Consider the following 22,201-nt stretch of genomic DNA (forward strand, 5'->3'; position numbering starts at 1 on the left):
AGAAGCAAATTAGAAAAGGACCAAAAGAAAATGGTGAGAACCCTTCCTCGAATAGGACCGGTAAAACCTCCAACACCGAAAACGCAATAGAAGAAGCATGTGAACTCTGTTTTCAATGAACTCGAGCTTGTCAAGAAGATGACCACAAGCTCTAAAACCTCAAAATAAAATACAAATAAGAATCAAGAAAGATGATGCAAGGATGCAATGGTTTGAGCTCTCGATGAACGATACTATCAAGCTAGTCACTTGAGAGCCCCCCTTGATAGTTCGGCTATCGATCCTATAACCCGGTCTCCAAACTATCACCATGAGACCAGTAAAATATAAAACCTATCAAGGGCAAACCTTTGCCTTGCACGAAGTCCACTTAAGCTAGATAATGATGATCTTGACTCCCTCAAGTTGGCCCACCTTTCTTGATTGCGCTCGCTCAACGAAGACTAGTTGATTGCTCCCCCATACTCCACTATGAGTGATCCACTCTTTGGCACATCTTCACAAGTCAATTGACACCAAAATGTATGGCAAGATTCAAGCACTTGATCTCTTCGTGATGCTCCACTTGAACTTGCACACGACAATCTTGATGACGATCACCATTTGATGTCATCCTATCCATGGGTTGAGTGATATATTCCTCTTGATGCAAGCCCATGAACACGTACCTAACCCCACATAGAACTCTCACATAGACCATGGGTTAGTACACAAAGCACAATGGACAATGCTTACCATACCATGGGATCACTTGATCCCTCTCGGTACATCTTCTACGCTTTTTGAGTTGATCAATTTGATTCACTCTTGACTTAGTATTGATCAACCTTGAAACTTTCCAACTCTCTTCATTTGGATGATGTCTTGAAGGTAAACATGAATGATCACACAATCTTCTTCTTCAAGACATGCTTGCAATAAGCTCAACACTCGCATGACCAATCTTTGAATAATTCCTTAATAGCACCTTGGTCAACACATAAACTCCTTGAAACCAACACATGGACTTCAAGAAAAGCCTATGGACAAATCCTTCCAATATAACTCAATGCAACCATTAATCTATAGAGAATTTCATCAATTACCAAAACCACGCATGGGGGCACCGCATGTCCTTTCAAACATTGTATCGTGCACTCTTAGATGTTAGTGGGTAAATCCTCGCAGCGGGGCGACCGACTGAGCGCAATGCTAGTTGCTTGCGACTCGTTTGATTGTGGGCGATCCGCGATCGAACGCTCCTCCCTTTGCCCATGTTTCATGAAACCTCTCTGCCACGTGTCGCACGACTGGTGGGTCCTAGCGACCACTTTTTTTTTACTTCATCCTCTCCTTTATCTCTATTCTCGGCCTTACATGTTCATCTCTCCCCTTTCTTTCATCTCTCGTTTATTTGAGAACGCCCTCCCGTCTGAACACATACCTTTTACTCCCCATCTGCCCTCTTACCCCTCTCTCCATATCTGCGACCATGGCCGCGGTGAGTTGTAACGACGGTGCGATGAGCTGGAAAAGGAAAACAGACCATAGGATGCTGCAATTGTGACCGCGGCTTGCTGGACCAAACCCCGACGAGTAGCGATGGTCGCCGTGGCGAGCTGAAACCACGATCGCAGTTTGCAAGTGAGTTTATTTTTTTGGAACCTTTTTTTTTTGACAAACTAATAGACAAGTGGTTTTTTTTTCCAGATGGAATAGAAGTGAGTTGATCCCTATGGCTTCCACACATCGGACGCACCACATTGTCTAGGAGCACGGTAGCATGGCATGGCTCGTATCACAGGTTATTTTCCCCACCGCACCCATCTCCAAGGACGAGTTCTCCCCAACCCCGACCGCTGCATCTCCTAGCACTAGCAGGCCCCGTCGCCGCCGCCGCCGCCGCCTGTCCTCGCCGAGGAGAAGGCGTCAGGTCGATCTCCGCGAGGACTTCCTCTCTCTGTAAGTCCAATCGGCAGAAGATAGCGGAACCGGAATCATACCTACCTTTTCTGCTCGTGAACCGGACGGACGAACCCTACCTATGATCCCCCCCCCCCCCCCCCCCCCCCCCCCCCCAATTAGGTTTCGTAATGATTTCCTCCAGTTTTTCCTGAATCCCAGAGTAAGCTCCGTATCGGAGATGTTCTTGGCTGTCTCGAATGTACTGGTTCAGTTAGGGATTTGGGGTTTCCTTGGTTCTCTTGGATCGGCGAAACAGCCAATGGACCAGGTCCTTTGTTGGTCTTGGATTTGGCGAATAGGCATTATCCTGTGTCCCGTCTCCTGTGGGACTGGATGTGCGGGAGCAGAATTGGAATTCAAATCAGATAGAAATTGTGTTGAGGTATGCTGGTTTTTCCAGAATGTGCCTCCCAATCATGTTAAATCTCCTTAACCACAGTGGGTTTCCGTCTTCGTTGATTCCAAATATTAGAGTAGTTTAGATACACCCGCAAAAAAAAAAGTAGATTAGATATGTGGAAGAAAGCTTCGTGAGGGATCACCTAGGTGGATCCGTGTGCAAAATGACATGATTTAAGGCCTAATATGTTTCTTGAGTGATTGACTGTTATAGTAATCTTGACAAAAACAAGTGTGTTAAAAAGCCTAATTAGAGAATTACACAGAATATCTGACCTTATTACTGTGATAAATTTTGGTTCAGTCATAAAGAGGATTGTAGAAATCACTTTGGGATGACAATGCAGGGAGAAACATTATGACTGAACTCGCGCTTCTTCAGAAAACAGGAGCATCCTTTTGTCTTACACTGCATAGCGATAGGAAATAGTATGGTAATTTCCTTATGTGGTTTAGGTGCATTTTTGGCACCAGCCTGTCAGTATCAGCAATCAAGTTAGTCCGCAACATTTTTGCTTGGCAGTTCTCCTCAACTTAATAGATATCTAGAGTAGAATAGATTTACTGCAACTGTGCTGTGTTTGTGTTGTTTGTGTTATTATTTCAGCATCTTAAGTATTCCCTTCTATTTTATATTGGTACATCACACTTGCAGTAACCATTTGGTCTAAAGGTGCTATTATTCTTATGGTTCATTTGAGACAACATTTGACCATTAAAATACAAAGGTAGATTTATTTCTCAAAATAAGAACATCTGCCTGCCTAAATGCTGCTTGTGGATTTAAGTTCTTGCACTTGCTTTATGCTCCTTGTTGAATAGAACTTCTTCAATTCTGCATGTGCAGGCCATTATAAATGTCAAGTACTTCGCATCCATTTCATGTGTTTTTCTTGTATTCCTGACAGCACGAATGTGCATTCTTCTTCTGATGCTATTTTTTCTGCAACATTGCTCTGGTGCAGTTCTCCCTTGCATCTGGACCAGCAGCTTGAACTGGAGTGAGCTGATGGAAGCTGAAAGAAGCCAGCTTAGTCCAATCGACCCAAGAAGAGCTCGGTTTCCTTGTTGCATAGTGTGGACTCCCATACCCTTCATCACATGGCTGATGCCATTTATCGGTCACATTGGCATTTGCAGAGAAGATGGTGTAATCTTGGACTTTGCCGGTCCAAATTTCGTGTCAGTTGACAACTTTGCCTTTGGAGCTGTTACACGCTACATCCAATTAAATGGTGATGAGGTCTGTACTTTGTGGTTTATATACTAATATTTACGCAGCATTCAAATCTCAAATCATACTATTACTCACAAGCCGTTAATCTCTTGTCACACGCAGTGCTATAAACTTCTTGACACCGGCGCAGAGACGACATGGGATGGTGCTCTGAGGAAAGGCGTGCAGGAGTTTCAGAACAGGAACTACAACCTGTTCACCTGCAACTGCCACTCCTTCGTCGCCAACAACCTGAACCGGCTCTTCTACGCCGGCCACGACAAGTGGAACGTGGTGAGCCTGGCCGCGGTGATGTTCCTTCGGGGCCGCTGGGTGAGCGCGGGAGCCGTGGTGAAGACCCTGGCGCCGTTCGTTGTGGTGCTCGCCCTTGGCGTTCTCCTCGGCGGCACGACGTTCTTGCTCGGTCTCCTCGCCTTCGCAGCCGTCATGGCCGGGTGGTTCCTCGTGGGCACCTACTGCATCAAGGGCCTTGTGGAGCTGTAGCTGCAGCACACCGGGCTTGAGTTTGGATTGGGGACTTGGGGGGTCTCCTTGTGATTCCTTGTGCCTTAACCTTGTCTTTAACTTGTGCATCTTCTCATAACCTTGTACATCTAACAGTAATCGTGCTGCAATTAGTGTTGAATCCAAGATTAATTGCAATTAATGTTGTTTCCAAATCAGGATTAATGTAATTAATGTTGTTTCCAGATTGTCGGTGGTGTGAGGAACATATCAGGTACGGAGTGTGCTTTCTTATAAGCAAGTACTCCCTCCGTCCCACAATGAGCGGGAGTAGTTCTTTGATTGAAGTCAAACTTATAGTAACATTATGAACATTTACAGTAACAAATTTATATGATGTGAAAGTAGTTGCAATGATGAATCCAATGATATTATATTTGATGGTGTACATGTTAATATATTTTTCTACAAACTTGTTGAAAGTATATAAAGTTTGACTATAGACAAACTTAATATGTGGAGTAAATAAAAATGAAGGAGTACTAGATAGATGAGCGATAATGGTATTTTTGCCTGTCTTAGAAACTACTCTCTCCATCCCATAATATAAGAGAAGGAGGGAGTAGTTGCCAAATCTAGACGGCCTCAGCGCGTTAATTGGGACCGGATTGTGTCCAAATTTACTTTAGTTATATATAGATTTTCTAGGTCATCCTATATAGATAAATAGTTTTTTGCTAATAGAATATGGGAAAAGCTTGTGAACAGCCCGTTGATCCAACACCGCGCGTCCGCCGCCTTGAGTGTGTGACGCGTGTCCCATGCGTGGCCCGCAACTACATCTTTACTGTAATTTTTCTACAATAACATCTGTGTTGCAAAAGTATCTTCCGCAACAACACCGGTGTTGCAAAAAAGTGGATACGGAAAAAAAAATATGCAACAAGACGCGTGTTGCAAAAAATATATGCAACAAGACCTCTGTTGCAAAAAAAAAAACCACAAGACCTCTCCTGCAAAAAATATTTTTGCAACACTAACCTCGTTGCAAATATTTTTGCAACAAGACTTGTGTTGCAAAAGGAAACTTGCAACACACTCTCTGTTTCAGAAATGAGGACAACACTAAGCCATGAGATACAATGGATCTGACGACTTGCAACAGAAAGCACATGTTCGCTGGTACGACACGTGCCCCACGTGACATGTGCCCCTGACTCCTCGTGACCCTTCTCTAATTTTTCTGCAACAAGTCCAATGCTGCAGAAGTTTCTCCTGTAACATAATATATGTTACAAAAAAGTGAAGACAATTTTTTCAACAAACCTCAGTTATAAAAAAAACTGAAACAAGACTTCAATTGCAAAAAAAACAACTGCAACACAGACTATGTGTTTCAGAAAAGTAAATAGCGGTTCCGACGTTTTGCAACAAGCATCCTGTTGCAGGACTTGTTCCGCAACACCGCCCTTGTTGCAAAAGGGAGGTGGCGCTTGTATGTGGGTTAATAGGATGGACATCCCCGCATCCATCCGACGGCCAGCAAAGCGGTGGATGTTTTCTAGCTATCTGTCGGCGGACGCGTAGCGTGACCCATCGAATCTTACATTCTTAAAAGGTTGGTCCCAATTCTCTCAACATGCAAAGTGTCCACTTCATCATCCCACTAAGCAATGAATTTAAGTCTTCTCTCCCACTAAGCCATGCAAAATCTGCCACATAAGCGAGTCATGCATTTAACTTATAAATTACATTTTTTTGCATTAGTCTATTCATGTAATGCGGTCACATCATATATTCATGTTAGTCATCATTAACATGTTTGTTCGAAATGACATATTTAATTGTAATCAAATCTTACATTCTTAAAAGGTTGGTCCCAATTCTCTCAACATGCAAAGTGTCCACTTCATCATCCCACTAAGCAATGAATTTAAGTCTTCTCTCCCACTAAGCCATGCAAAATCTGCCACATAAGCGAGTCATGCATTTAACTTATAAATTACAATTTTTTTGCATTAGTCTAATGCTGCCACATCATATATTCATGTAATGCTGCCACATCATATATTCATGTTAGTCATCACTTAGTCATCATATATTCTATTTTAGACATTTTCTTTTATTGACTTTCAAGCTTATACTTTCTTTTCATTAGATTTAGTTATTTTTGTCAACTACTTACACATTTTTTAACAAAGTTACCGCAGCAACGTGCGGGGAGAGAGTCATCCTCACTACTCTATTTCAGAATTACACATTAAATCCAATTCATCTTCTGCTGCAAAATAGTTCTTATTTTTATTTTCTTACTCTTTTTCTCCTTTCACCCCTCTCTTTCAAATTGTTTATTACGCTACCATCCCGCTGCAATGTGCGTGGTATTGTCTAGTATAGATAAATAGTTGATCTTACTATCTATGATAACGTTTGTAAGTGCATCTAGTGCATCTTAGTGATTTTGGTGTATTGAAGACTTATAGATTAAGGGACTAATATGTTTGTGAGTGTACACAGACTCTATAAGTCGATGAGGAGTTTGATATTTACGATCAAAGTTGACCCCTAAAAATGAATGTCTTCAGCTGAAGACTTTGGTCTCCTGAAGATTTTGAAAGTGAAGAATGGTGTGACCTTGAATACTTGAATATTCATGCGAGGATTATGGAGCGTGAAGACTTTTGTTTTAGTAGTTTCATTTTCTCCTTCTTGAGTCATAGGAAACACTGTACTATTAAAGGGGGTCGAGGTAATACTAAGAAAACTGATTTCCAAGTGATGCTTATCTCAAAATCCTACACCTACCCAATCCTTTCGAGTGAAGCCATTGAAAATCTCATATCAGTTCAAAATCCTACACCTACCCAATCCTTTCGAGTGAAGCCATTGAAAATCTCATATCAGTCCAGTCAATTTCTTCAGTGATAGAGACGTAGATCTTCTGGTCTCTAAGGAATTTGTTCTGACTGAGGAATTAGGAATTTGTCAGTGCGGATTGCCTACACAGTGAGGAACATGATAGTCCTAAGGAATTTGAACCTCATATTTCTGACTGTTGCTGTGCTATGCGCCAGCTGTCCAAAATATCTACCCACCTAACGGTCATATCATTAAAGAGCATTTATGTCTTATCATGTCGAGCTGCTCCGTAGGCTATAAATAGTCATCCCCCTGCAATCACTAGCTGGTTGGCTGCTCCGAGAGAAACTGATATTTGTCATTGAGAGCATCCCATCCTCCAAGGACTTTGAGCAAAAATCATCAAGTGAGGAAAAACCCAAAACTCAAACCCAAACACCTACAAACCCAAAGTGATTGAGCATCACTGAAAAGATTGTTCCTGTGTGGAACCGACACTTGTTACCTTTGAGGACTGTGCATCCTCCAAACGGTTAGGCGTCATGGTCTGAACATCCAAGAGAAATTGTGGATCGCCGAGTGTCCAAGTCTGTGAAGGTTTGGAAGTCACCTGAAGACTTACCACGGGTGACTGGGCGAGGTCTGCGTGACTTTAGCTCAAGGAGAATATAGTAAGGACTGTGTGTCTTCGAGTTTAAATACTCAGCCACTCCAACCAGACATACTGTCACAACAGTTGGAACTGGTCTACCGAATCATTGTCTTCACCAAGCCAACTGGTTTTATTTTCTCAACCCTTTCATTTCCTCATTCATGTGTTGATGAACCTGATCATTACTGTTTGAAGACTTTGACTGACGACTTTCTCTAATTCCTCAATCATATTTCTCCAGTCTCAAAGTCTTCAGCCTGCTTATCCCGTTTTCATGCTACCTGTACTCTGTGCTTGTTTTTATTTCATCATGATGACTATACTGTTGCTCTGTTATGTTTATACCTGAGTAATTATTCCGCTGCTAGTGTGTCGTTGCTTAGGAACTTCTTCATCTAGGAATTCCTCAGTGATGAATTTGTAAGAATCGCCTATTCACCCCTCTCTAGTCGATATAACGCGCTTTCAATTGCACGCAAAAGGCTCCTTTGTAGGTTTGGGAGGTTCTCACTCCAGTCAGTTTGCCTTCAGCACACAAATGCGACGCGCTAGTTAGATTAATATTCAACAGTCTTTCTTTCTTTTTCTTCCAGCTTTGGTCCTCAAACCGCCCCCCTCCCCACCCACACACACATAATCAACTTAGCCAAATTGCAAATTCAGCCAACTTGCATATATTATCTCCAACCCAAATTATTCGCTTTAGATTTTTGTAGACAACGATGTATCTAACGGTAAAACATGCCTAGATACAGATGTTTAACAACTGATTCTTCATACGCCTCTACTAAAAATGCGCCATGTCCATCGCTAAAGGCCCTGTTTGGAACACAGGAAGCTTGTCCAAACCAGAGAAAACCGAATTCACGGTGAAATATATCCGTTCAAAAGTTGGACTTTTGGTTTTGTTCAAATGAAACAGATCATTTAGTGATCTAAATGATCTAAATTCCCAGCAGGTCACCATCGACTACTGACCGCCGTCCGATGGCGACAATGGGGGGCCCCACCCCCCGGATCGGACGGCGGAGGAGCGCCGGTGGCCGGCCGCGACGCATGGTGGAGCCCTGTTGGAGTCCAGGGAGACCGAAAGAGGACGAGAGCGAGAGACACACACGCGCACAGTCACACGCAGAGAGGGAGAAAATAAAGGGGGCTCGTCGGGCTCGCGCAGGGCCGAGAGAGAGAGAAAAAAAAGAGAGAGCTCGCTCATTCCCATTCCCATCCCCCCACCCCCTCCCCTCGTCGGAGCTGCGCCGCCGCCGCCTCCCAATCCGCCGCCGCCGCCCATGTCAAAGACGCCGGGGAAGACGCCGCGGACGCCCAGGCGGATCCTGGAGTCCTACACCATCAAGGGATCCGACGGCGTCATCCGCCGTGAGCCCTCCCCTCCCTCCCCTCCCCTCCCCCCGATTTCTCCGTTCGTGATTCCAGTCCGGTCCGGTCTAGTTTGCTTCCGAGATTTTTTCGGCGGATTTTCGGGTGCCCGGGCGGGATTGCTCCGATTTCGACGGGTTTGGGGGGCCGGGGTCATGCCAGATGCAGAATCTGCACTCCCCCCCTGGGAAAAATATATCTGGTGCTAGCATGCCGTACATCCTGAAATGGTCCGAGCATGCTGTAAATCCTGGTGTCTTCTTTAATTTTACCGCTTTGGTTTCTTAATCTACTTACCCTTGAACATTCGGGGAAGGCACTGTCAGTCCAGAACTGGGGTTAAGCTGGATTTGGGCTTTAGCAGGGTTAGTTAGTGTCTTCTTTATATCATTCGGATTAACACTCACTCCCGAGTATGCACATGGAGCTGGAGGACTTAAGAGTAGCTCTGTCGGCTGAAACCCTAAAAGCTTATCTTTGGGTACAATGTAAGTCCTTTTGCTAACCGAGCCAAAAGGATTATGATGGGAGGTTATGTGGAGGCTGATCCTAGGCTGCACACCTTGTATTTCTTGTGCTGAAATTCCTCAGTTCAGGATGTCGGCGGCAATAGTTCGCCGTAAAGTGTGATAACCTTGTGCCATATCAGTTCTGGGGCAATTAAACATCGCTATCCTAGTCTTGTTAGTACCACTTTCCAGTTTTAGCTTAGCATTTAAGCCCATGGTGTGTTTTGTTTCAGCTGGGGACTCTGTGCTGATGAAGGCGCCCGACACATCAAAGCCTCCGTATGTGGCCAAGATTGAGGAAATCGAGGCAGCAGGACCTCGGGGCGCAAATGTCAAGGTTAAAGTGCGCTGGTACTACCGACCGGAGGAGTCCATTGGTGGGCGCAGGCCATTCCATGGCGAAAAGGAGGTGTTCCTCTCTGACCACCAAGATGTGCAGAGTGCTGACACCATAGAGTGCAAGTGCAACGTCTACAGCTTCCGGGACTACACCAAGCTTTCTGCTGTCAATCCTGAGGACTATTTTTGCCGCTTCGAGTACAAGTCAATCACAGGCAGCTTTGTGCCTGATCGCATTGCTGTGTAAGAATTTAAGCGAACCTCTGTTTTTCTATATCATATCTTACTACTTCATAAATTTCAATATTTTGCTAGCATCTTTAGACAATTAGTTTGATACTGAAGGCAGTTGAGCAAAGTAGTCATTTCATTTGATGGCGTTGAGTGAGTCATTGTTTCTTACTCCCTCCGTCCGGAAATACTTGTCGAAGAAACGGATGAAAATGGGTGTATCTAAAACTAAATTGTGTCTAGATACATCCATTCTTCCGACAAGTATTTCCGGACGGAGGGAGTACTTATGGTTTTCCTCCATGAATCAACCTATTGTTTTTTCCCTCCAAAACCTTTGGCTTTGTGCTCCCATGGTTGATAATTTATAATTTGTTCTCTCGTTACCATGATTCCATGAGAGATGAGTTTATAGGAGATACTCTCTACTGTAACCCTATTAGTCCTTTTGGGACATGATTCACTGTGTGTTGGCTATGTTCTGTTGTGCCAGATTGAACTAGGTACATGATTTACCAGTACTGTTGCTGCAACGTCTGAGTCTCAGGGAAGCCTTTATAAGACCTGTCTTGTTGATTTTGGCCAAACTATATCTTTGCTCTCTTATAGTGCTCTTTTTGACTAGCATGCATATTACCTTTTGGGATACATTGTATCTCTCTTTTATGACAGACAAAACATGTTTAGTTTTTTTATTGAAATAATTAACTGCCTTCCATCTCTTGTTGTAACAATACCAGGTTTTGTAAGTGTGAGATGCCATACAACCCTGACGATCTTATGATCCAGTGTGAGGAATGCTCTGATTGGTAAGTTTCAGGTTATGCATTCATTTAATTTCTCTATATCAGAACGGTAGTAACACGGAGGCTGTCTTGCATTTGTGTCATTCAATGAAGTCAAGATGTTGAGCATCCTATTACCTTCGTAAAAGCATGGTCCTCACTAGCAGCGAAGCAACTAAATTTCACAGGGGCAAACTACACAACTGATAAAGAAGGCTCTTAGTAGGCTAATAAGTTAATCTACCACTGGTTACTGCAATTTGATAGTCTGATACTGAACATCAGAGAAAATTTGAGTACTAATGGTTCATTTTGGGCTGTAGTGTTGCATAGTCTAATTCCTGGCTTTTTGATCGAAATAGATAGCGATTCCATTTTTTGTGATATCCACCTGAGTGAGTTGCGCTTTTGAGTTCTTGACTTTCCATAGATTGTACATTCTTCACATGCATTTATTGTCTGCAAGTAAAAAGTTGATTACTCCTTTTCACAGAATTTTAAGTAACCATTGCTTAATGATATTTATAAACAGCAGTGCTACACGTACGACAACTTTCCATCCGATGCCGTACGACACTAGTCAGTCACCCTTGGATCAAGTCATTACTTTAGGAACAGACGCAGGATCACCATGCCGTACGCAAATACGATAAAGTTAGTCGTACGCAAAGCAAATTCGATTTATAAATTCCAATAAGATAGTGAGTTGAGAACATTATAAAGTCTTCACATACATCATCCATTTTCATGTATCAGCCTCTCTGTAGCACTTTCAGCTTTTTGAGAATTTTGGCAAACTCGTATCTTTCAACAGCAGTTTCAGAATATCTTGTCGATGCCCTGAAACATTGTGCCCTCCCAGGTTTCACCCTGCTTGTATTGGAAAGACAATCAAAGAAGCAAAGAAACTTGAGAATTTTACATGCGAAGGTTGTGTTGCTGAAAATGGAAATGGAAATGGAAATGGAGTCAAGAATGAAAATTCGCATGAATCTACAGGCGAATCAGATGAGAAGGTAATTAATCTGATGCTTTGATTGATTAAATTGTTGCTGCGTCGGTTCTTCATTTGTATCACAAACAAAACCAGCGGTTCAAAGGTTATTCTAGTTTAGTGGAAGTAGGCAGAGATGATCTTGCATTTCCCAACAGTCTGCAATTCCATTTCCCAACAGTCTGTAGTGTTGCATTTCCCAGCTGCCTTGTATTTTCTTTCTTTTTGAGATATCCGTCATGTATTGTTGCCTTGTTGGAGGTACATATAACTGCTTTAAAGAAGGATGGACCTGGCGTAGTGGTGAAGTACTCCCCACTTGTGCCAAGAGCCCAAGAGGTCCTGGGTTCGGCCTCTCTGCATTGCACTGTGCAGGGGTAAGGCTTGCCTGGTATAATCCTTGCCCAGACCCCACATGGCGTGGGACCTTCTAGCACCGGGTCTGTCCTTTTTACATATAATAACTGCTTAAGAGTAGGGGCCCATTGGCCGTTGGGACCCAACACATGGAAATACATGAGTAGAAGAAACACATGAATTATACTACTCCCTTTGTTCCTAAATATACGTCCTTTTAGAGATTCCAATAAAAGACTACATACGAAGCAAAATGAGTGAATCTACACTCTAAAATATGTCCATATACATCCGTATGTAGTCTCTTATTGAAATGTCTAAAAAGACTTGTATTTAGGAATAGAGGTACTAGTATATAGGAATGACATCGAAACTCGATGTAATTGAAAACAACCGCTGGCATGATGTTTCCGTCGACATGTCCGTTATATGTGTGTGTGTGTGTGTGTGTGTGTGTGTGTTGTGACTAATTGATCTCTGCACTACGTTCAGCAGGTGCAGTCGAAGCGGCGACGGCGGTGAAGGCGAAGGCGATCTGGGCGGAAGTCCTCCATCTCTTCACGCATGTGACGCGGTGGATGTACATTGCTGTTTCCAGTTTGATGTAGAACGAACCTGTATTGAGAGTCTCTTCTAGAGTCTGGCATTCGGCCAGTTTGCGACTTTGCATATCCATGTGGACCTACCTGTTAGAGGGAGTAATTTTTCTCTCTTCTTTTTTCCTTCCCCCTTCGTGTTGACATGGACATTTGTGAGTGAGCTTAAATGCCCTTTCTTCATTGACTAGACAAACAGGATACCATGTTTTTTTCTTTTTTTTGGGGGGAAGAAAGAAAGAAAAGAAACAGGGTTTCAAGTGAATTCCCTTCGACTAGGAAAAAAGCTCAAACTGTTTTTTTTGACGAAAAACAACTCAAACTAAGGCCCATCGTACGAGCACCGACGTCGTCGCATATTGGCCCGGTACGAGCCCATCTTACATGCCGGGCCGCACCTCAATCACCGGCCCATAACTAAACCCCGCGGCTTATCCCCACCCCCGGCGCTGCACTGATTGACACCACCACCAGTGGCAGCAGCAGCAGCAGCAGCAGCACCGCAATGGCGACGCTTCTCCTCCCCTCCCACGCGGCCAGCCACCACCGCCGCGCCGTCTTCTCCGGCGGCGCGCACCATCACCCGCTTCTCCAGCCGGACCTCCTCGGGGACGCCCTGCACGCCGCGGCGAGCAGGAGGCGCAGGCCCATCGCGGTGGCGTGCCGGGCGGCGTCAGCCGCGGCCAGGGCCAAGGCGCCCCCGACCGCGAACGCGGGCCCGCCGCCGCAGGCGCTGGCCAAGGAGGCGCACAAGTACTTCGACCACGCCGTCGTCAGCGTGCGCGCGGGGGACGGCGGCCACGGCGCCGTCCTCAACATGCCGCCGGGCCCCTCCGCGGACGCGGCCCCCGCCAAGACCCGCGGCGGCGGCGGCAGAGCCGCCGACAAGGGCAAGGCCAAGAAGGGCAGCGGGAAGAAGGTGTCGTTCAAGCGGAACTACGATGGGTCGGTGTCGCTGCCCGTGGGCGGGCACGGCGGCGACGTGGTGCTCTACGCCGACGAGGCGGAGGAGTCGCTGCTGGGGTTCCACGCCAAGGCCCGGCACTGCGCCAAGAGGGGCGGCAACGTCGGGGCCACCGGCACCCTCAGCTCCCGGATGCACAACGGCTTCGCCGGGGAGACGCTCAGGATACCCGTGCCTGTAGGTTTGTAGCCCTGGTGCTGTGAACGCGGAGCATTATTATTATTTTTGCTCTGTCGCTCTGTGAGGTTAGGTGTTCGACTCTGATGCCTTGCCTGCTCACTGAATTGCAGGTACAGTTGTGAGGCGCAAGAAAGGGTCTGTTCTTGCCGATTTGGCTCATCCTGGTGATGAGGTGCTCGTCGCTAGGGGTGGACAGGGCGGGGTGAGTTGGTAGATGTTATGCTATATTGTCGTGTTAGAATGTTAACACAGAATGACTGAATTTCTGTCTCCAAACGCGTACGACACTTAGCAAACATTTCGACAACTATGCTAGGAGCCATGGGTTTTGCTTTAGCAATAGCAGACCAAAGTTATTCCTTATGGACAGCACAGATACTAAAGAGCTTAGTAACCATTTCATGATGATGCTCTGGTTTATGGCACTTGCAGGAAAACTGTGTAAAGTGCTTGCTAAGTATCGTAGTTAACCAATTTTAACATGTCAAGATGCATTTGTGTAGTTTCAACTCATTCAAGTTGAATCGTTCAACCCCTGAACCTGTATCGGATATTATACTCAAAGTTCATTCTGAGGTCTGTATCGGAGTCTATAACTAGATTGTTACCGGGTAAGATTGTGTTACCAACGGATGGCATTTAGGACAGTAAAATTGAGCCCAATCCCAGCCCTCGCACGCCTCCTTCATTTTTGGCCATCCGTTTTAGTGATGAGGCGGTTATGTCCGTCGGATCTGCTGTTTCTTACGACCTCCAATGCACGTTAAAATCCCTGGCCCAATTGTCCTAAAGGGCTGCTGCTCCGAGAGAAAAATCTGAGCTTGTATATGACCAGGTGGGTATGGAGACAATTGCACATATCCGTCACTGTGACTAATTGAGATGATGATAACCATGCCTATTCCTCTGAAACAGATTCCAGTGTAGCTGAGTATGTGATTACCTCATGTAAAACAGTGTAGTGGACACTTTTCATTGTTTTCTGATATTCTTTTTCATTTGGTATGATACATATGCTTGCTAATATTATTATGGTTTTACATATTTACTTCACTTCTGCAGATTAGCTTGATTGATGCGCCTGATTACAAAAGGGGGAAAGCCATGGCTTTATCGCCTAATGTCATGCGTGATGTTACTGATAAGGTAAGTTGTTACCTATGAAATAATCCTGGATTTGATGTTATAGATTCGATGCTGTTTTTACTAATAAGTTGTCTTATTGGGGTTGTTAAATTGGGGAAGGATTGATTGGAATAAATGCTCTGTGTTTCTTATAGTGCACTGCTTGTTAAGTGTTTATTTTTATTTTTGAGAAAATGCAAAAGTTTTGTGGCTCATTGTATTGAAAAGGTAGGAACAAACTTCCCGTCAAAAAAAAAAAGGTAGGAACAAACTTAGTTAGTAATTACACACCCAAACTTAAGTACTCCCTCCGTTCACTTTTGTAAGTCGTTTCAGACAACTCAAAATAGGCTGTTTTGCACATTGTCTGAAATGTCTTCAAGGTCTTATAAAAGTGAACAGAGGGAGTAGTAATTATACATACCCACTGGCTACACTAATACCACACGAACAAACTTGTGCATCAGAGAGCATAGTGTAATCTAGTTCTCTGCCTTCACTCGAAGTTCACACATGTCCAGCAATACTCTAGCTGTTTGCATGTATCCAATTGTTGTTCTGCCTATCGCAAATTACCAATTGAGCGGTAAACAACAGATGCTCAGCCACTAATGCCAATGAGTACGTGCGGACTCTTGAACCACTGAACAGGTGCTATTCGTTGTTGTTTGGTTCTATACTTCTATCAGTATGGTGTAGGATTATCCAAAGATTTCAAATAACGACATCTTTATTTGCTGCTTCATTGTTGTTTGGCTCTGTACTTCTATCAGTATGGTGTAGGATTATCCAAAGATTTCAAATGACATCTTTATTTGGTGGCTACTATTCTCCATTTTCACCTCCATTTTTTTTTGGTGATTTTGTATCATCTCTTGTTTCTGTAGGTATTAACTCATGGCCAGCCTGGTGAGGAAATAAGCTTGGAGTTAATCTTAAGGGTGGTTGCAGATGTTGGCCTTGTGGTAAGAGTGTTGCACTACTACGTACATCTCATGTGTATTTGCTTTTGTTTTTCGTTTTAAGGAAAAAAAGTGTTCAGATCATTTTCTATATCCAAGAGTCGAGATATCAGATGGCTCTGCTTTAGAAGGGTTGCAATTGCTAGGAGTCCTTTCCGTTTCACTTTTAGGGTTCAATGTTGGATTATCAGGTTTTCACGGCTTGCTTCAGATCTATTTCTTTGGCATATCACAATGTTGGCCTAATCGTCTTCATTTGCATTTTCAGGGACTTCCAAATGCTGGAAAATCAACACTTCTATCAGCTATAACACTTGCAAGACCAGACATTGCTGATTATCCGTTCACTACATTGATGCCAAATCTTGGCCGGCTTGGTGGAGATCCCACTTTAGGGGCTATGCAGTTTTCCTCTGGAGCAACATTGGCAGATTTGCCAGGTCTTATTGAGGGCGCTCATCTGGGCAAGGTACTGCTTTCTTTTGTGTTATTTGCAAAATATTTGTTTGAAGATAAGGTCTTGTTGCTTCCCGTGGTTGGCCTCTGTGGATTCATCATGTGGTTTAATTACACTGCAGGGTCTTGGTCGCAATTTCTTGAGACATTTGAGGAGAACGAGGGTAATTGTCCATGTCGTTGATGCTGCTGCTGATGACCCTGTGAACGATTATAAGATTGTCAGAGATGTAATTTCTAATTGCTTTCATCATTCCTAAGTCATATTCTGTTTTGAAAATTGCGATCACATTCATTATATAGTCTGTCCATAGTTATAGCCCTGAACCTGGAAGCTGTTGTTACACTAACGTCAGTAGTGAGACAGTTTGACATGTTTGTTTATCATGTGTTGGGGGCATAATCTTATTGCCAATTGTATATAGGAAGTTTAATCAATAGAACTAAAGGGAAGGGATTGAAGTAGCGGAACTTGCACCAACAATTCTGTTGGCTGTTAAGTGTTAAGTACTACTCCCTCCGTTCCTAAATATTTGTCTTTTTAGAGATTTCAAATGACTACCACATACGGATGTATATAGAAATATTTTAGAGTATAGATTCACTAATTTTGCTCCGTATGTAGTCACTTTTTAAAATCACTAGAAAGACAAATATTTAGGAACGGAGGGAGTAGATCCCAGTTGGCAACTTGGCAGGATTTGTAGGATAATAGTTGCTTTGCTAAGGGAGTGCAAAATCTTATATTTTGAATGCAAGTCTTGTGAAAAACTGAATCATATGTCTATGTTTGTTTCTTAAGTATTATAGCTTTTGTGTTGAATGATCATCTAACAACCATCTCTGTACAGGAATTAAGGATGTATAACCCCAAATACCTGGAGCGGCCTTATGTTGTGGTCCTGAACAAGATTGATCTTCCTAAGGTGCAATTTCATACTTAATTTGAATCAAACTATGGTTTCCCTAGTTTTTAGCCTTTACTTTTCTATTTCAACCAATCTCCTGAAAGTTTGATCTTTCTTGGCATTGGTTGGAGTCCTAACAATTGTTTTCCTCCTTGTAGGCCCAAGATAGGTTATCTTCATTAGCACTTGAAATATCTTCAGTAGGCTGTGAAGAATGCCACGACAACAATACCAGCAAAGAAAAGCTAAATGAAAATTTCAACAGACACCATATGTCAGAAGACGATGATAAGGAACTTGGGGACTATCCAAGACCTCAAGCTGTAATCGGTGCAAGCGTACTGTAAGTCTCCTCACCTGACCAACTAAACACATGTTGTACCGTGTTCTTAAACAGCTCATAATATTGGATATTTGGTTAACCTGTGCACAATGACACAAGCGTACTGCAAGTATACTTAATCTGTTGTTCCTGTTTAATGTTTGCTTAAGTTTGTGCTTGCATTGCTGTTCATACCACAAGTTTTTTCGAACAGTGCTTCAACTGTCCTCAAGTTGTACAAATTGAACATTTTTCACTTTAGATTCCTCGGTGTTGCAAGAAGCTGTTCTTTTCTGCCGCTGTAAGATCTCATTTCCATTGTTTTCCCACCCTTTGCAGGAGGCACATCGGGATCGACGAGATGCTGAAGGAAATCAGGACAGCCCTGGGAAAATGCTCCGATCACATGTCACCAGGACCATGAATCTGAAAGCCTGCATGCTGGAGCCCTAACATGAGTCCAACACCTGGAAAGGATCGAGCCGGATTGAATGGTTCTTCGACAACAGCGTCAGTTGAGTCTGTCCTTGGCTCATGACGCCGTTGGCAATTCCTGGAGGACAAAAACTACCAGTCTGATTGTCCAAAATCCTGACACGGAGCGCTTCGGTGTCTGCCACGTTAGCTCGAGCACGAGCAGTTGCAGATATCCAGGCTACACCTCCATCTGTATTCAGTGCTAGAGATAGAAATAAATCAGTTGTGTGAAATATTGAAAAACTAATGGGGACTCATATATATTCGTGTGCACGTATTAGTGAAGATTTGAGAATCATATCTTCCGTACTAAAGGACTAGTAGAAATTGTCTATATGGACTCATTAATTGTTCTCTCTGCTTTACTTATATAGCTGAGTAACTGACAAAGCTTTGGCCTTTACCAAATAGTTTGCTTAATGTTCATATTTGTTCTTCATTTACACATTGTCCATATCTATATGTATGTTGTGCTATATATTGAAAACTAGTGTCAACAAAAATGTGCACATTTTGTGAAGGTTTGTTTGATATCCACATTTCTTTTAATGAATTGCTAATAGAAAATGATCAACATAAACAACTCATCCCTTGTAAATATCCGGTCTTGGCTAATTTTAGTAAAAATATCACATTTTTTTTATTTTTAATGCTCATATTTATTATCTTTCATTTGCACCTTGTCATATGTATTCAGCGCTAGAGATACAGTGAGATATTGAAAAAACTAATGCGTACACATATACATTTATGTGTACATATTTGTGAAGATTTGTGATGCACATTTTCCATGGAACCAGAACGTAAACGTGTTCTGCAGATATACATGCATGGACGTTTTCAAAATTGTACTAAGGCAGCGACAGTTAATTTGGATCGGAGAGGATACGTTCTTTCATATCTTCTGAAATGAGTGGCTAGCAGAAGACCAGACTCGTCCTTTTCATTTACATTAGACCAGACTTGTCCTTTGTTGTTATTTGATCTCCGGATAATATAGCAAGATAAAGTATTCACATTCATAAATATTTCGTTTTAATGTTCGCATTTATTAACTTTCATTTACATCTCGTCCATATGTATTCAATAATAAAGATGTGAAGATATAAGTTGTACCCACTTTATTTGCGAGATTTGAAACTCACTCTTCCCTGATAAATGGCCACCAGAAATTCATCTATATAAAGGACTCATCCCTTGTAATTCTCTTGCATCTCATCATGTCTAAACTTAATCTAGGATTACATATTCTTGCCATATATGCTGTTTTCGTTGCTCACCAAATCCATGGAGGTGGATTGCATCCAACCAACCAAAAGGTAAGCGTGTTGTTCCTACAAATTTGAGTAATTAGTAGTTCGAACCAAGGGGTGATATAGCAGCGAAAATAGAAAGGATTGTTCATTCTATAGAAAAAAAATATTCCTTACCAAAAGAAGGTGAAAATAGAGAAATGCAACTATGTGATGAACTACAACCATTTCTCTCATAGCGAAGGTGTAGGAATTTGGAGTATAGGAGTTGTTGGGGTTATTCGAACTGGATTTTCTTTTAATTTCCTAATTTTCATCTTTGTACTATGTATGAGTGGTTTTTTTATATGAATGGCAAATCTGCATGGTTTGATTGCCACAAAGGCATGGGGATAGGGCTGGTGCCTCTTAGATTCGATGCATGGTACATGATTGGCTGATTTTACACATTATAGTTTGTTTTCTAGTCTTTAAAATGTATATTTTGTACTCTACATGTTTCATTTTAAGCTATGCGTATTTAGTTCTACCTTTAAAATGTATATTTTGTGCACAGAAGGTTTTTTAGTCACCCGCTATAACTATTTAAGCTATGCATATTTAGTTTTTCCTTTAAAATGTATATTTTGTTCTCCACATGTTTTATTTTTTTTAAAGCAACAAAAGCCGAACAAGCAATATCTGGATTGCATACTCACTCTGAAGCCTTACAGGCATGGTATGCACATGCTTCTCCATCAAAAAAGTTCCAATGACATCGTTTATGTGAGTCACTCTATCCTGGAACTTTTAACAAGCCAATGTTTTCTTACCGTCACTTTCAAAGTTTTTAACTTTCTGCCTTCTACAGTTTGCGACACATAGGACACATCCCGGTAGCTACTATGGACTTGCTGCTACAATGGATGTGTACGGACACAATATCAGTGCTGGTCATATCATAACATCTATTTGGATTGCTAACATGGAGGGTGATCCAAAGACAGATGAGAATGCAATTTGGGTCGGGTGGCAAGTAAGTCGTAATTTACATATATTATGATTTTTACAGATTGTAGCCATCTTACCATCATTAATTTGGACGTACTCGATGCCATTTATAATGCTCTTAATGTCTCTTCAGTTTCTTCCCAGGTTGACCCAAAAAAATATGGGGACTCACATACTCACTTCTTCACGAGTTGGACGGTATGTTTCTGCCTTTTCACTCAAACTATGTTCCTCAACTGTAGCACACAAAGCTAGAATATCTAGTGACCATATAACTTTGTGTGAAACAGAGAGACACATATCATACAGGGTGCTATGACATGGACTGCCCTGGTTTCCAGCTTGTTAAGGGGTCAAAAATCGCTCCGGGTGGCACAATACAACCAGTCTCTCATGTTCATGGTGTACGTCAAAAGATTACAATTAAAGTGTTTAGGGTAATTAACTATATCTTGCTTGTATACTTTCCAATTGTAAGCATATTGATCATAATGATCTAATCACATGTTGCTGAATTTGTGGCATACATTACTCAAATTGCTTCTATTACATGGCAGGAAAAATCCACGGGAAATTGGTGGATACACTACGGCTTCAATAAGGCCCCAACACCGGTGGGCTATTACCCAGCAAAATTGTTTGACAAGTTATCGAAGAAGGCGACCCAAATTTCAATTGGTAGCATTGTTGGGGGGAGTCCGTCTATCCCATCCCCTCCAATGGGTAGTGGATTCTTGCCTTCTGATAAAGCTGCATTAATCACAAATATTTCACTCATTGGGGAAGATGGCAGGATGACACCTTTTACTGTGAATACAGACAGGTTACAGAGTAAGAGTAGTTGTTACTCTATCTCACCTATCCAAGGTGCAAAATGTTCCTATGGAGGTCCAGGAGGTTGCTCCGCCTAGCTTAAGTAGATTTTACTCATAAATTCCTTGCCCTTTTGTCTAAATGGTTTAATACTTGGAGCCCTACCATGCTCTGCCTTTCCTTGGGAAAGTTATACTTAAATACTTTGGTATAAACACCTTTCCTTTCCATTGGTCCGATTATCATAATAATCCCATTTTCCTTTCCATTGTTTTGTTTCACATTTCTTGTAATCTAACTTGTCTGAGCAGAGGTAAATCCCTGCTTAGGTAAGCACCTCGGTGTACAACTTTTGTCAGTAAGACCCTGTTACTATTGTTGATGACATTCCGATAACCACCGATGGACGAGAACTTTGCCTATTGGTCCGCCTTATCTTACGAGCAGGAAAATGGTTCTCTTTGTCCCTCGCCCTTGGTACCAACGTTGTTGGCGACATAACTGACAGGCTATCCCCTGACATGCCTTTCCCTCATGACCGTGCAAGATGTCACCATTCTTCCTACCTTTAACGCACATTGTGTGGCCATAACCCACAGTTTCACAAGATCGAAACCCGACTCTCCTGCACACCCTTGTTTCTAAGGTTATTTCTCACGCTTGGCTTCATATGAAAATCCTGAGCCGCCTTCCGAGAGGCGATCTATTCTGGTATCAGACGCAATACTTATTCCCATTACTCTAAACCCTTTTCACCCCCTTGTTTCAGGCAACAAACGATTGTCTACCAGGTTGAAGCTTCTTATTGCACCTCACCTTGCTCTCGATGACTTTCTTGACTTTCAACTCGAGAGATGCCTCTATGCCACGTTCACTGACATAGTCCCCACGTACCTATCTTGTGTTGAGCTCCGTCCTTCCCGAGTCTTTCTCCTTACTCCACCTCTTAAATCTCGGGACGAGATTTCTTGTAGTGGAGGAGATTTGTAACAACCCCAGTGTCATGCTACAGTAACCCTCTGTGATTA

General features: G+C 42.8%; 4 protein-coding genes across 5 annotated transcripts; all 4 read left to right on the forward strand.

Annotated features, from left to right (window-relative positions):
* The first annotated feature begins 1,757 nt into the window (after positions 1 to 1,757).
* LOC123113736 (protein RTE1-HOMOLOG) lies at positions 1,758 to 4,269 on the forward strand. Its single transcript, XM_044535043.1, has 3 exons — positions 1,758 to 1,941; positions 3,309 to 3,586; positions 3,683 to 4,269. Exons 2-3 carry the CDS (start codon positions 3,353 to 3,355, stop codon positions 4,061 to 4,063), a joined length of 615 nt encoding a protein of 204 aa, XP_044390978.1. The 5' UTR covers positions 1,758 to 1,941; positions 3,309 to 3,352; the 3' UTR covers positions 4,064 to 4,269.
* A 4,387-nt stretch (positions 4,270 to 8,656) lies between these two features.
* Positions 8,657 to 12,906, forward strand: LOC123113738 (chromatin remodeling protein EBS). 2 transcript variants are annotated; one of them, XM_044535045.1, is made up of 5 exons: positions 8,657 to 8,912; positions 9,655 to 10,003; positions 10,732 to 10,800; positions 11,639 to 11,792; positions 12,620 to 12,906. In XM_044535045.1, the coding sequence occupies exons 1-5, from the start codon at positions 8,825 to 8,827 to the stop codon at positions 12,647 to 12,649; spliced, it is 690 nt and encodes a 229-aa protein (XP_044390980.1). In that variant the 5' UTR covers positions 8,657 to 8,824; the 3' UTR covers positions 12,650 to 12,906. The 2 variants fall into 2 exon arrangements, with proteins under 2 accessions (XP_044390980.1, XP_044390981.1); XM_044535046.1 differs by having other exon boundaries at positions 12,623 to 12,906.
* A 273-nt stretch (positions 12,907 to 13,179) lies between these two features.
* On the forward strand, positions 13,180 to 18,543 carry LOC123113737 (probable GTP-binding protein OBGC2). Its single transcript, XM_044535044.1, has 9 exons — positions 13,180 to 13,868; positions 13,978 to 14,069; positions 14,930 to 15,013; positions 15,880 to 15,957; positions 16,223 to 16,423; positions 16,533 to 16,640; positions 17,262 to 17,336; positions 17,477 to 17,661; positions 17,980 to 18,543. The coding sequence occupies exons 1-9, from the start codon at positions 13,229 to 13,231 to the stop codon at positions 18,062 to 18,064; spliced, it is 1,548 nt and encodes a 515-aa protein (XP_044390979.1). The 5' UTR covers positions 13,180 to 13,228; the 3' UTR covers positions 18,065 to 18,543.
* A 1,798-nt stretch (positions 18,544 to 20,341) lies between these two features.
* Positions 20,342 to 21,119, forward strand: LOC123115134 (uncharacterized). The gene is made up of 4 exons (XM_044536384.1): positions 20,342 to 20,385; positions 20,505 to 20,558; positions 20,651 to 20,797; positions 20,918 to 21,119. Exons 1-4 carry the CDS (start codon positions 20,357 to 20,359, stop codon positions 21,117 to 21,119), a joined length of 432 nt encoding a protein of 143 aa, XP_044392319.1. The 5' UTR covers positions 20,342 to 20,356.
* Positions 21,120 to 22,201: the final 1,082 nt, after the last annotated feature.

Source organism: Triticum aestivum, chromosome 5B (genome assembly GCF_018294505.1).
Source record: "Triticum aestivum cultivar Chinese Spring chromosome 5B, IWGSC CS RefSeq v2.1, whole genome shotgun sequence".
Taxonomy (NCBI): Eukaryota; Viridiplantae; Streptophyta; class Magnoliopsida; order Poales; family Poaceae; genus Triticum; species Triticum aestivum.

Excerpts from the sequence above, each read along its gene's own strand:
- LOC123113736 (XM_044535043.1), top strand. The coding sequence starts at position 3,353 with ATGGAAGCTGAAAGAAGCCAGCTTAGTCCAATCGACCCAAGAAGAGCT. Across the intron at positions 3,587-3,682 it reads TCCAATTAAATGGTGATGAG|TGCTATAAACTTCTTGACAC; the intron begins GTCTGTACTTTG and ends TGTCACACGCAG.
- LOC123113738 (XM_044535045.1), top strand. The coding sequence starts at position 8,825 with ATGTCAAAGACGCCGGGGAAGACGCCGCGGACGCCCAGGCGGATCCTG. Across the intron at positions 10,004-10,731 it reads GTGCCTGATCGCATTGCTGT|GTTTTGTAAGTGTGAGATGC; the intron begins GTAAGAATTTAA and ends TAACAATACCAG. Across the intron at positions 11,793-12,619 it reads CAGGCGAATCAGATGAGAAG|CAGGTGCAGTCGAAGCGGCG; the intron begins GTAATTAATCTG and ends CACTACGTTCAG.
- LOC123113737 (XM_044535044.1), top strand. The coding sequence starts at position 13,229 with ATGGCGACGCTTCTCCTCCCCTCCCACGCGGCCAGCCACCACCGCCGC. Across the intron at positions 13,869-13,977 it reads CAGGATACCCGTGCCTGTAG|GTACAGTTGTGAGGCGCAAG; the intron begins GTTTGTAGCCCT and ends ACTGAATTGCAG. Across the intron at positions 16,424-16,532 it reads AGGGCGCTCATCTGGGCAAG|GGTCTTGGTCGCAATTTCTT; the intron begins GTACTGCTTTCT and ends ATTACACTGCAG.
- LOC123115134 (XM_044536384.1), top strand. The coding sequence starts at position 20,357 with ATGAGAATGCAATTTGGGTCGGGTGGCAA. Across the intron at positions 20,559-20,650 it reads ACTTCTTCACGAGTTGGACG|AGAGACACATATCATACAGG; the intron begins GTATGTTTCTGC and ends TGTGTGAAACAG. Across the intron at positions 20,798-20,917 it reads TTACAATTAAAGTGTTTAGG|GAAAAATCCACGGGAAATTG; the intron begins GTAATTAACTAT and ends ATTACATGGCAG.